This window comes from Muscardinus avellanarius, assembly GCF_963383645.1.
Source record: "Muscardinus avellanarius genome assembly, chromosome: 11".
NCBI classification, from domain to species: Eukaryota; Metazoa; Chordata; class Mammalia; order Rodentia; family Gliridae; genus Muscardinus; species Muscardinus avellanarius.
Genome location: NC_137797.1, coordinates 19,392,295 through 19,405,013, shown reverse-complemented (window position 1 = coordinate 19,405,013; position 12,719 = coordinate 19,392,295). Strand labels below are relative to the sequence as shown.

The 12,719-nt window shown below is 47.6% G+C and overlaps 1 protein-coding gene across 1 annotated transcript in view; it reads right to left on the bottom strand.

Annotated features, from left to right (window-relative positions):
• Window positions 1-3,439: 3,439 nt before the first annotated feature.
• Window positions 3,440-12,719, bottom strand: part of NT5DC3 (5'-nucleotidase domain containing 3) — a gene marked incomplete at both ends in the record, with an annotated part of 66,567 nt that continues 57,287 nt past the window's right edge. Inside the window, 3 exons of the mRNA XM_080706133.1 lie at window positions 3,440-3,692; window positions 5,971-6,035; window positions 9,938-10,078. Coding sequence (XP_080562259.1) covers window positions 3,440-3,692; window positions 5,971-6,035; window positions 9,938-10,078 — 459 coding nt within the window. The remainder of the gene's footprint in view (window positions 3,693-5,970; window positions 6,036-9,937; window positions 10,079-12,719) is intronic.

Here is a 12,719-nt window from a genome sequence, read left to right as displayed (position 1 = left end):
CCAACCGTGGAGTCAAAAGTCAGCTGAACATTGAACCCAGCTCCCAAATACTGAAGCTCCCCCCGCCAAAGGAAAAAATATTATGACAAAAGGAAATCAATATTAAGAGGGAAAAACATAGGCCCTGGTAGTTGAATAGAGCAATCAAGGAACCCTGCGTCTGGCCAAATTCAGTGTTAGAGCATCCTAGACAAGGGGCCGCCATGGGTCTTCGGCAGCAAATGAGCACTAGCCAGAGTAGATGCGACCCCAGTGCTGAGCCCGCTCTCTGCTGCGTCAAAGTCCTCTTGAGAAGGGGCGAGGGGAGCCATTGAGCGCGCCCAGCGCTAAGCGGGGTGGGAGGCCTGGTGGCTTTTCACTTCTCCTTTGTAGTAATTAAGAGGGCTGACGCGGTCAAAGCAACTAGTAATTTAGTCTGCAATATGCCCCATCAGTGGCAGCTGGTCTATGATCCACGGTATTCATGTGAGAGCATGTTAAACAGAAAATGAATGAATATATAAATGTCAGGAGGGAAGCAGGAGCTTGAAGCCAAATACTTAAACTGTTTGCAAAGCCAGGTTTTCTCAAGAAAAGCAACTCTTAAAAAAAATCAGCAGGGCAAGTCTCTCCCCCCACCATGGGTGTCGTGAGCCTGGCTGGATGCCCGGCTGGCAGGGGCTGCCCCTGGACTGTGAATTTTGGTTCACATGATTCTCAGAAAATCAGTGTAAGCAATGTTAAAAATCAGTAATTGTTTGACTGTTCAAACTCATTTTATTGTTTGCTTTACACACTGATTTTTCTTTAAATGGCAGAGAACAGATTCCCTTCCCTCGTGCCAACATGCTCTATCACTGCACAAAACAGAGACACTGGAGAGAAGGAGAGGCCCCGTGCGTGTGCCAGACTGCAGGGAGAGCTGGGCCAGTGGCACGGGAAGGCCTGCCTGGCCGGGCCGCACAAGAACGAAGTAGGAGTGCCTCCCTCCCATGGAGATGGCACGGGCAGTGCCAGCCCAGCCCACCAAGCACAGGCCGGGGGTTTCTGGTGCAAGAGGCCGGGCCTCTGCCACATGGCCGAGCTCAGTCCTGTCAAGCTGAGTGGCCCCGAGATGAAAACCCTCCTAACTCGGGATAAATCGTTCAATTCATTACTCATACCCAGAAAAAAATTTCTCCCAAAACTTAGGTCACCTAACACAGACATTCAAAAAAGCGGTTTAAAAATAGTCCTACGTCAGTCTTGAGTAACTGGCATCGAGTGTACACCTCCTGGTGTGTGTGAGACACCGAGCAAAAATGCGTTCTCAAACAGCACCTGCCTCCTCACTCTCTCCCCCAAGGCAGACACTCCACGCCCAGAGTCGCGGCGCCTCTGAGCATCGCCCGCCGCGTGCACGCCAGCCTCCCCAGCGCCCTCACAGCCAAGACGCTGGGCAAGAAGGCAACAGAATGCCGGCCCTGCTCCAAACAAGGACCAGCCCCTGTACCTTCTGTGCTTTTACAAAACACAGAAGCAAAAAAAGAAGCCTAAATGCATTGAAAGAATCACACTGGCCATGATGCTTAGACACAACACAGTATCTCAAGTAAAAATACCATTATTTGTGCTACATTATTTGTGCTACAATATATACTATGTAACTTTTTTTTGGGGGGGGGGCTGGGAATTGAATCCAGGGTTATTCATTTCTGAGCTACACACACCCCCAGTCCTATTTTATTTTTTATTTTGAAATAGGGCCTCGCTAAGGTGCTGTGGCTGATCTCAAACCCGCAATCCTCTTGTCTCAGCCTCTGAAGGCCTGGGAATACAGGCATGTGCCACCATGCTCTATGTAACTCATTTAACTTGTGCATCCTGGCGGGTAGCCTGTGGAGCATTAGGTCCATGGATGGTCACAATACATTATAATAAAATGCTGAGTAAGAAAGCACTTTCCAACAGCCCCCTGCACGTTCCTGCCATTCTTTAGCTTCAACAACATATGCCACATTAGCTAGATGGATCAAAGCCCAAAATGAGTTCTGGCGACACGAGGCAAGGCTTATCTGAGTGGAAGTGTTCAGGCATCGCATGCAATGAATACGCCATTAGCAGCACTGTGACCAGTAACAGCAGATACTCCGGAGGCACTCAGAGTGTGGTCAGTAAGTACTTGGTGTTGAAAGACTTTGCGAATACAGATGTAATAAAGGATTGTTCCCCGAGGTGGAGGGGGGATAAAAGGAAGAATATAAGCCATTTGCTTTGCTCTAAGAAAGAAATGAGAAAAGCTCAGTAACTAGGTCTAATTAATTAGCGTCAATGCCCACCATCCTCTCACACCTCAATCACCTAAAGGAAACCAGACTCCCCAGAGCCACACTGACAGGGGAGGGGGCGAAGCTCAGAGGAGAAGGTGCCTCCCTCAGCACCCCTCCTGAGTGAGTGACGCTCCCCCCAGACGAGACAGGTGCTGGTAACGCGTACATTTTAAACAAGATTCCATTTGACCCAGAGGTGGCGAGGTGTGGCGTGGCGTCCCGTGACGAGGACCTTGGCCTGTTTCATTTCCTCTCCTTCCATGAGCACATGGCACCAGCACTTGGGTGGCATTTCTGGGTTTCCTATGTTCCTGGGAGACCGACCACAAAGGTTATGGTTCTTCTGCCCCACTGATTTCTGGCAGCCTTTTCCCACCATAACTGTTTTGCCAGCAGGAAGGCGATTTCACCAGAGCTGTGCCTCCCCAGCCTCTACCCCAGGGAGAGGAGGAGTCTTCCCATTGCCTGTGACTCACTGCCTTGCCTGCGCGGGGCAGGACGCAGCAGGTGCACACTGAGGACAAAGGGTTCTTCTCCTTCTCATGTAAGTCCTTCCAGCCAAGCTGCATTCTCCTGGACACAATGCACCCAAATGCCCGCCAAAGCCCTAGGACCAAGATTTGGGAACTGGCTGCCATTCAGGAGTCACCTCTACTACTTACTGCAGCCCAGGGACACTGAAGGGCTCACTTCTCACTGCCTTCTGCCAGCAGTTTATCTCTGCACGTCCTGGGCCCTGCAGTCCCTGACGCTCAGCCTGTACAGTCAGGAAATGTCCCACGGACGAGTCCAGACAGTTTCCAAACTCCATCTACTGAACACAGAGTTGGCATCAAGTGGTCTCACCTGTCCTGGAAAATGTCACCAGTTCCAGGAGTTCGGTGAACAACAAGGCCAAGTCAGTTTCAGAACAGAGCTTACCCTTGCCCTGCCCTGCAGCCCACGAGCAGAGGAAGCTGGGCCTATGGGCAGCTGGAGCCAACACTGACCCAGGGTGCTTTCTCCACAAGGTACAACATAAATATCCAAAGGCATAGTCGAATCTCTTCAGAAGACAACACTCAGGCCCACACAAAGTCATCCCACCAAGTCTGCCCAGTCCGGGGCTGCGGCTGTGGCTGCTCCTGGCTCTTTCCACGGGCGGCGTGCGGTTACTTGGCCTGCGCCTCCTGCAGGAGCGGGGCTCTGGAGGCACAGGGACTGTCCGACCAGGCGGGCAGCTCGTGCTGCAGCGGAGTCCTCCTGGGGTAGAACGTGTGGCTGACATCGTAGTTCAGGAGGCAGCTCAGCGAGGCCATGTAGATGTCTGCAAATCGTGACAAGCGCCGCAGGAAGTAGGTGGGGTTCTGGTCAGTGCGGAACAAGCTTCCGAACTGGGCGTTGAAGAAATTTTTGGTCATTTCCCTGTAGGAGCAGAGAAGAATACAACACAACAGAGAATGGTTTATTTATTTGTGGTGCTAGGGGTGGAACCCAGGGGCATTTGACCTTCGAGCGCTACTTCCAGCCCTGTTTTATTCTTTATTTTGAAACAGGGTCTCACTAAGTTACAGAGGGCCTCACAGAGTAGCTGAGGCTGGCCACAGACCTGCGGTTCTCCTGTCTCAGCCTCCCAAGTCCTGGGATTACAAGTATGCGCCACCACATCTGGCTCCAGAGAATGATTTAAAAGGTTTTCAACTGCTGAAATCAAAATCCCTCTAAAGAATAAAAGAAAAAAGGACTTCTTTACAAGAAGAAAGTAGCCTGGAGCAGACCTAACTTCTAATTGAGAGAATGGTTCGTCCATCCGTCAAGATGACTTGATTCGCATTTCCACCCACGCCAGCTAACAGAGCACAGCTTCAAGGCTCCAGCTGGAATCACATTTCCCTCTAGATACGCACACTGTACTTTCCAAACCAAAACAGGGTGCAGTGCTACTTCTGAAGGTGCAGAGAGAGAGATTAAAAAAAAAAAGTTCCCCATGTCTCTAAACTTCCCTGTCTACAGCCTACAGCAGAATGGGTTTAAAGACCCCTTTATGAAAAGGTTATTGTGAGGACTGGTTCAGGCAGATAGATGAAAGCATGTCATAACTACCTAAAGCACCCTGCCTTCTGAAGACTTATGGATCGCTACATTGACTGCCAGCGTGCGGGACAGGGCTTCAGAGGCCTCACTGCCCCTCCCAGCCCAGCTCGCGGTTGTGCAAGGCCACTCACCTCATTCACACCCAAGGCACTAAGCCCTGCGGTCTGCAGTCCCTGCACAAGTGTCTAAATCCACATCCCACCTACAAAGGACGTGCGCGCTATCCAACGGCTGGGACCCTGACACACACAGTATCTCAGCAAAATGGATCAATACCATTTGCCTCTCGATAAATCAATTACAAATATAAGAAAAAGTGTAACTTTACACAACTGTGAGACAAAAGCCACTAGCTGGTGGCAGCTGTCTGTCATCATTTGGGGATGAAAGATCCAACAACAACTAAAAACGAGAAAGCGAAAAGAATTCAATAGGTGTGTGTAGAACAACATAAATGTTTTTTTAAGCTTTTACTGAAAAATCTCATTGAGACGTGAAGATATCAGAGACTCAGTCAGCACAAAATCTCTAACAGGTGAAACCATGCCTTTATCTAACACTCCGAGGCCCCTAAACAAGCACCATCCGTGGACTGTAGGATCCAGGTCCAGACTTCAAAGAGGCAAATCACACTGTATGCCCCCCTATCTTTTTACCCAACTTTTGTTGTTGTTGTTGCTACTGGAGGTTGGAGGCATTCTACACTCCCAGCCCTATTTTATTTTTTATTTAGAAACAGGCCCCACTAAGTTACTGAGGATCTGGCTCACTAAGTTGCTGAGGTTGGCCACAAAGCTGTGATCCTCCTATCTCAACCTCCCAAGTGCTGGGATTAAAAGTGTGCACCACGACGCCCGGCTGGACCAACAGCATTATAATTCTGGCTTCTGCAGTACCTGAGGAATGACCCACACCCTTCTCCTTCCCCCAACACAACCCCCCCAAGTCAGGCCGCCCACTCACTGCTCAGAGACCAGAATCCAGGCAGCAACCTGTTTCCAAAGCTTAAGAGGCCACAGCCCAGGCATGAGGGGCACCATGCTCTTAAATGTTCATGCAGAGCATCCTTAGGGGAGTGTGACTGTCAACGAGGCCCTCTTTAGAAAACAGTTCCCTGAGGACACACATTTGCCAAACTTCTGACCCACAGGCAGCTTCCTTTCCAAAAAACATCTGACAGAGACTGTGCATTTGTGAAGGCCAAGAGTACAGAACACACAGGTCCTAGGATCCCTGAGAATTCACTGTGGATGCGGAGTCCACCTCCACCCAGCCCATTCCACTCTACTGCCAGCGTTACCGACAACTGGGCCACCAGCGGCCCAGAGGGATGGCCAGGGAGGCAGGGAGGAGGAATGATGGAGGAAGCTCCCTTCTCCCACAGCCTCCGAATAGCACAGAGAGAGGGAAGATGGAGCTCGTCGACTGTCTAGAGGAAATGTCACCATCACTAGCAGCAGAGAGCTGATCAGAGAGCTGATCCTAGGAATTCACACCTGGGAGCTAAAAAAGGATGCTTCACGACTGCCTCGGGCTGCCCTGGGAGAACATGAGTGGGCTGAGCACACCCAGCCGGGTGGAGTCCCGCGCTCAAACACACGCCTCTGACCTCATCTCCTTCCGCTCCTTCTTCCACTCCTGCAAAACCAGCTGCGACTCCGCATCTCGGTGAACCTGAAGGACATAAGCCAGTTACTAGGACAGTTTCAGCATCACACTAACTCACTAGTTACAGGAACTTCTTGACAGGCAGCTCCTCTGGGAGGACTGTTCTTTAATAGGTGACACTTGGGTGATATAATACATGTTCAGACTCCCTAAATGAAATCTTACTTTCTTTACTAAAAAAAAATAAAAGAAAATATCATCATAGAAATCAGCTTCCACATATGGGGGCCCATGCCGATAATCCCAGTACTTGGGAGGCTGAAACAGGAAGATCAAAGGTTCAAGGCCAGCTTTAGCAACCTTAGCCAGGTCCCTCAGCAATTTTGCAAGACCTTGTTTCAGAACAAAAAATAATAGAGGTCTTGGGGTATAGCTCAAGGTGGAACACCCCTAGATTCGACCTCCAGTACAAAAAAAATATGTATTAAACTGTTATTATACACATTATGTATTCTACATAAATGTGTTACATACATGTGTATCAACATCATGGCAGTTAAATGGAAATAAGTATGTATAACAATACATTCAGTAATTGCAAGCATGTGAAAATATGTACTACAATTGGAAATTAATATAAAAAGTTATTTTAATTTGTGAATGGATAGGAGAATTATAAGTGGATTTTGCTTTTTTCATGTTACCTTATCATTTTAAATGATGAACAGAAAAAAAATTTTTTTTTGCAGAAGGCAAGAAGGCAGTACATTTCGATATAAAAGTATAGAGCAGAGGATCTGGTAGGCCAAAACGTGAGCCTGGCAAAAAGAAACTGCCAAGTGCCTGCAGGCCCACAAGTGGAATCTCACACGCCTCTCTCCAAGGTTCTTGGGGCTGAAGAGGAACAGTGAGCCGGAGCCCCAGGCACACATGACTCAGGGAACAGGTGGGGCTCCCACAATTCACGACCACAGGGTAACCTTAGAACTTGGGGAAAAGGCCAAAAAGTGAACCATCTGCTTTTCACGTGGGGCCAAAGCCATTCTGTTTATCACAGCCGCCCAGCTCAACAGCGTGACTACTGATGGTCACCAGGCTAAGGGTTTCTGCCACTCAAACAAAAGCTGGGTCTCAACTGAGTTTAAAACTTGAAGTTCTTGCTGATCCCACCGACAACACCACAGAAGCAGCTGCCACTGAAGAGTCACTAGCTGTGTGCCCCAGGCGCACCAGGCCGCTGCCCACGCTGCTGGGGATTCTGCTGTAATTCCATGAATGTATTTTTAATTAACTTTGAGCGAGGATGCGGTGGGAAGTACTGAGGGCCAAACTCAAAAACATTCTTTCTCTTAGCTGCACCCCAGCCCCTTATATTTTTTGTCATGAAATAGACTCTCACTAGGTTGCTCAGGCTAGCCTTGAACTTGTGATCTTCCTGTCTTAGTTTTCATATTTTAAATCAATAAATCACTCACTACAGAATGTAGGCTCTAAGACATAAAATTTAGACTAGATCTGAAGAGGTAAAATCCACAGGATACCACAGGAATGTTTATGTATATATAAGGGGTGTGTGTGTGTGTGTGTGTGTGTGTGTGTGTGTGTCTGTGTTTTCAGCACTTATATCACTGCCCAGCTTAAGTGCACTAAATGCTGAAGACACACAGAGAATGAGATGGAAGCCCTTGTGGGGCACAAATCATGACAAAAGAATGTGACAACATACAAAACAGGCATCAGCTGTGGGGGGAACTCCCACTCCTGCCCACACCCCCTTCGTGATCCATGAACCAGGCGCCCACGTCCCCTTCAAGGCAGGAGGAAGGAGCTCCCTGTGTTATGACTATATGTCTGCGCCCCTCCAGAGCGCATCAGTAGAAACCTAACCTACAACACAGCGGTGTTGGGAGGCGAGGCCTTGGGGTGACTGAGTCAAGAGAATGGAGCCTCAGGAATGGGATTACTGCCCTTACAAGAGATACCCCAGGCCAGGCATGGTGGCGCATGCTTGTAATCCCCACATTTGGGAGGTGGAGACAGGAGGATCAGGCTGGTTCGGAGCCAGCCTTGCTGGCTTAAGAGACCCTATTTCAAAAAAAAAAAAATACAAAATACAAAATAGGTCTGGGAGTGTAGCCCAGAGGTAGAAAGGCTTCCAGGTGCCCCAGTGCCACCAAAAAAAAAAAAAGAGAGAGAGAGACCCCAGTAAGAGATTAACAACAGTGATTACTAAAATAAAACAATTATAATAACATACTGCAATAAAAGTTACTTAAAATTTATGAATTATTTCCTTAATTTTCCTTTTAATATTTTCAGAGCATGATCAACCACAGGTAACTGAAAGCACAGAAAGAGACGCCTCAACTAAGGCTACCACGGTCTCTGACTCCACCTGAGACCTCTCATCCAGCGGGCCTTTAGGGCAATGCTCAAAAGCCTGCACTTGTGCATCACAAGGCATGTTACTAGCCTCTCCAAACCCCAGTTTCCTTATTCTAAAATGGAAAAGTTGCCTGTACCTGCACAGGACAGCTGTGACTATTAATTGTGACCTATGTACTCAGCACCATGTCCGGCACACACGGCGGAACTGGCAGTATTGTGCAAAACATGCTCAGGCTCAGCTACATTAGCCCAGAACTGATGTCTTCTGTTTTTAGAAGATGATCTCACAGGCATGCACAGTGGGAGAAACAGAACAAGCCCTCATCAGAGAAGAGCCAAGAGCCAGCAGAGCCATGGAACCCTGGAGACCAGGCCTGGGGACGCGCTTGGCAGCAGGTGCCCTAAGAAGGACCTGGCCTGCCTCTCCTCCCAGCTCTGCCTGAGCTCAGCGCCCAGCTGCCTTGCACGGGCTGCCAGCTGGGACAGCGAGGCAGGCCCTTGCCTGTTTGCGAAGCCAGTGGCAGGCGGTGGGCACCAGACCAGGGCCAGAGCCGCAGGTGCATCAGCCAAGAAAGTGGGCCTCTCCACCTCTTGAGCTGAAGAGTCAGCACTAGTGCCGCTGGTGCCACCCAGGTGAGCCGGCCAGGGAAAATGAGGTGCCTCCTGAGACTGGAGGGGGCCGCGAAGGAGGCCACCCCTGCAAGAGGGTCATTCCCTCAGGCCAGGAAATGACCAGTAATGCCAGTCCTAATTGTCCCAAACTGGCTACTTAACTGATAAGAAGTAACTGCCATGAAACTAAAAAGAAAAAGAAAACAAACCCAGCAAATCACAGATATTTAACTTTAAAATCAAACTGAAACTGAACTCGGGTGTGTGTGTGTGTGTGTGTGTGTGTGTGTGTGTGTGTGTGTGTTACAAATGGGGAATTAACCTAGGGGCATTCTACCTCTGAGTTACAACCCCAGCCCTATTTCTTAACTTTTTGTTTTGAAACAGAGTCTTGCTAGGTTGCTGAGACTCTATGTTGCTAAGACTGGTCTTGAACTTGCAATCTTGTTTCTTCCCAAGCACTGAGATTACAAGAGTGTACCACCACGCCTGACTGCCAGGCACCTTGACTCTCGCTCTGTGAGTCTTTGCCGGAAGCCAGGGTTCCCTGACTGAAGTGTTGGCTCCACAGACATCTCATTTTAGAGATGAAGAAACTGAAGCCTATAACAGAGAAGTCCCCCCAGGCCTAAGGCAGGGCCAGGACTGGACCCCAAAACTCACAGAGCTTTGCAAATCCCATTACCCCACGGCACACCCTTAGCATGACTAAGCGTGTAAGAAGAGGCACATAAACACCCACATTTACACGCGCCTTGCAAGGCTCTGCAAATGGCTCTGGTGGGCAGTTTTTAAAGGTCCTTTCAGGGAAAACGGCAAAATTTCCCTAGAGCCAAAATAATTCCAAGGCCAAATGAAACCTTACACTCCATAACTACAATGACACAAAAAATATGTGAAGTAACTTTGACTAGCAGATTAACCACAGGAGTAAAGGAAAAGTGAGCCAGAAGGGAAAAGCCCCCCACCTGCATCTGCTCCAGCAGCCCTGTCAAGGTCTGCAGCCAGGTCATGGTTTGGATGTACTGCTCCGTGTTCATGATCCTGAGCTCCGACCTCAGCTCGGGGATGATGGCGCCTGTCCGCCAGCCGTGCTTCAGGGTCAGGTCCTGATCACAAAGACCACAGAAGTCAACATCAGTCTGCACAGAACCATTCTGTTACCTTCCCCAGACACAAGAGGCACTCGTTTAAACTACATTTTAATTGTGATGGTTAGTTATTAACTACGTTAAACTCAATGAACTACACTTAATTAAGACCAATTCGGCCCCAGGCTCTGACCATGTCACCTAAGAAAAGTCTCTGTTATGGAAATAATTGCTGGGAATCACAACTCCTGTAGAAACACAGGATTGGGAATGATTAACCATGGCCTGTGGAAAAGAACAGTGAGGACAGAGACAGAGAGAGGCTCCATCTAACACTGGGAAAAGCCTTCATTCAAGACCTTCATTCCGAGATGTTCTACAGACCTCTGGGGGGAGACCCACCAGAACCCTCTGGTTATGGGGGACCACAGAACCTCAGGCTTGAAATGGTTATAGAACATAAACACACATAATCATATCTTTCATTACAATTGCAATAATCCTATGATTTGATAATAGGCCAGTGAAGATCAGTTTTGTCCTAGAAAATCTAAGATTTGTAGTCAAAATCCTAAATGGTCACTGATTTCTTTTTTGGCAAATATTTATTAAGCGTTATTTGCCAGGTCCTATTCTAGATATGGAAGACAATGCAATGAACAAAAACTAGCAAACTCCTGCCTTCACAGAAAATACGAAATAAACAAGTAACTAAATGTACACTGGCAGGTGGTAATAAATAACAATGGATACAGATCAAAGACTACTAGGGGGAAAGGAGAGGGTACAAGGAGGCCACTTCCTATAAGGGATAGAACACTATCTCCTATAGAAAGATCAGTCAGAAAATAAAAGGCATGGCCAGGAGTGGTGGCGCACGCTTGTAATCCCAGCATTCAGGAAGATGAGACCAGAGGATCGCGGTTCGTGGACCGCCTCAGCTACTTAGTGAGGCCCTCCGCAACTCAGTGAGACCCAGTTTCAAAATAAAGAATAAAAAATAGGACAGGGAATGTAGCTTGGAGGTCGAATGCCCCTGGGTTCCATCCCCAGACCCGCAAAAAAAAAAAAAAAAAAAAAAAGGAAAAAGAAAAAAAAGAAAAGAAAAGGTATAAACAACTCTATAGACCAAATGAACCAGATACAGAATATTCTACCAAACAAAAGTAAAATGCATATTTCCCAAGGTCACATGGAACATCCTCCAGGACAAACCCATATGGAAGCTTCAAAACAAGTCTTTATAAGTTTAAAAACATCAAAATCACGCCGAGTGTCCTTTCTGACCACAATGAAACTAGAAATCACAACATAAGGAAAACTGAAAAACTCATGCAAGTGGAAATTAAACAGCACACTCCTAACTGATTGAAAAGAAAGTCAGAAAATACTTTGAGATAAATAGAAGGCAAACACAGCATACCATACTTATGGGATGCAGTACAAGCAGTGCTAAGAGGGAAATTCATAGCTACAAACATTTACATTTAAAAAAGGTCTCAGCCAGGCGTGCTTACGCAGCTTGTAATCCCCACGCTTGGGAGGCTGAGACAGGAGGACAGGAGGATCGCGCAGGTTGGAAGCCAGCCTCAGCTGGTTTAAGAGACCCTGTTTCCAAATAAAATATAAAATAGGTCTAGAAGTGTAGCCTGGAGGTAGAAGGCCTCTGGGTTCCATTCCCAGTACCACACACAAAAAAAGGTCTCAGCCAGGTGTGGTGGAACATGCTTGTAATCCCAGTACTTGGGATTGCAGTTTCATGGCCAGCCTCAGCTACTTAGTGAGGTCCTTTGCAACTTAGTAAGACTCTGTTTCAAAATAAAGAATAAAAAATAGGACTGGGGGTGTAGATAGGACGTAAAATGCCCCTGGGTTCAATCCCTAGAACCAGACACAAACACCAAAAAAATGGTCTCAAGTCAACAACCTAACTTTATACCTTAAACTGTAAAGAGAAGAATAATTAAGCCAATAATTAGCAAAAGGAAGAAAATACAGATTTAGAACAGAGATAAGTAAAATGCAGAATAGAAAAACAATTTTAAAAAGAACAGCAAACACAAGAGATGTTTATAAATACCAAACAAATTGACAAACGTGTAGCTTGACTCAAAGAGAAAAAAGACTGGAATCACTAAAACCAGAAACTAAAATCATGACATTACTACCAATTCTATAAATGAAGATACAGAAAGTATGAAGAGACCTATAAGTTGTAAGGCCTACGTGTGTGTACGTGTGTCACCTGACAGAGCCAAGTGTACATCCCAGGAGTCAAGAGTGGCAGATACCTGTGACAACACGTCGCCTGGCTGGATGTCTGACTGTGTTTCTACATTACTGAGCACTTTGACATACATGATCTTATTTCACTTCTTAAAAAGGAGGACATCAAGGTTTGAGGGATGTGCCCAAAATCACCCAGTTAAAACCCAACAGAGCCCAGTCTTCCCAGGCTGAGCCCAACCAATTCCTTGCACAGGTTGGTGGTGTGTGCTGGCGTAGCTGGAAGTGGAAGACACAGAAGCATCAAAAGCAACCCCTCTACCTTCACTACCACTGCACAGTCTGGTCCCACGGACCTCAGTGGGGCTCGGGCATGTGGACTCAGAAAACACTCTGCACGGCCCTGGTTAAAGCTCATCACTCCACGGCAGGG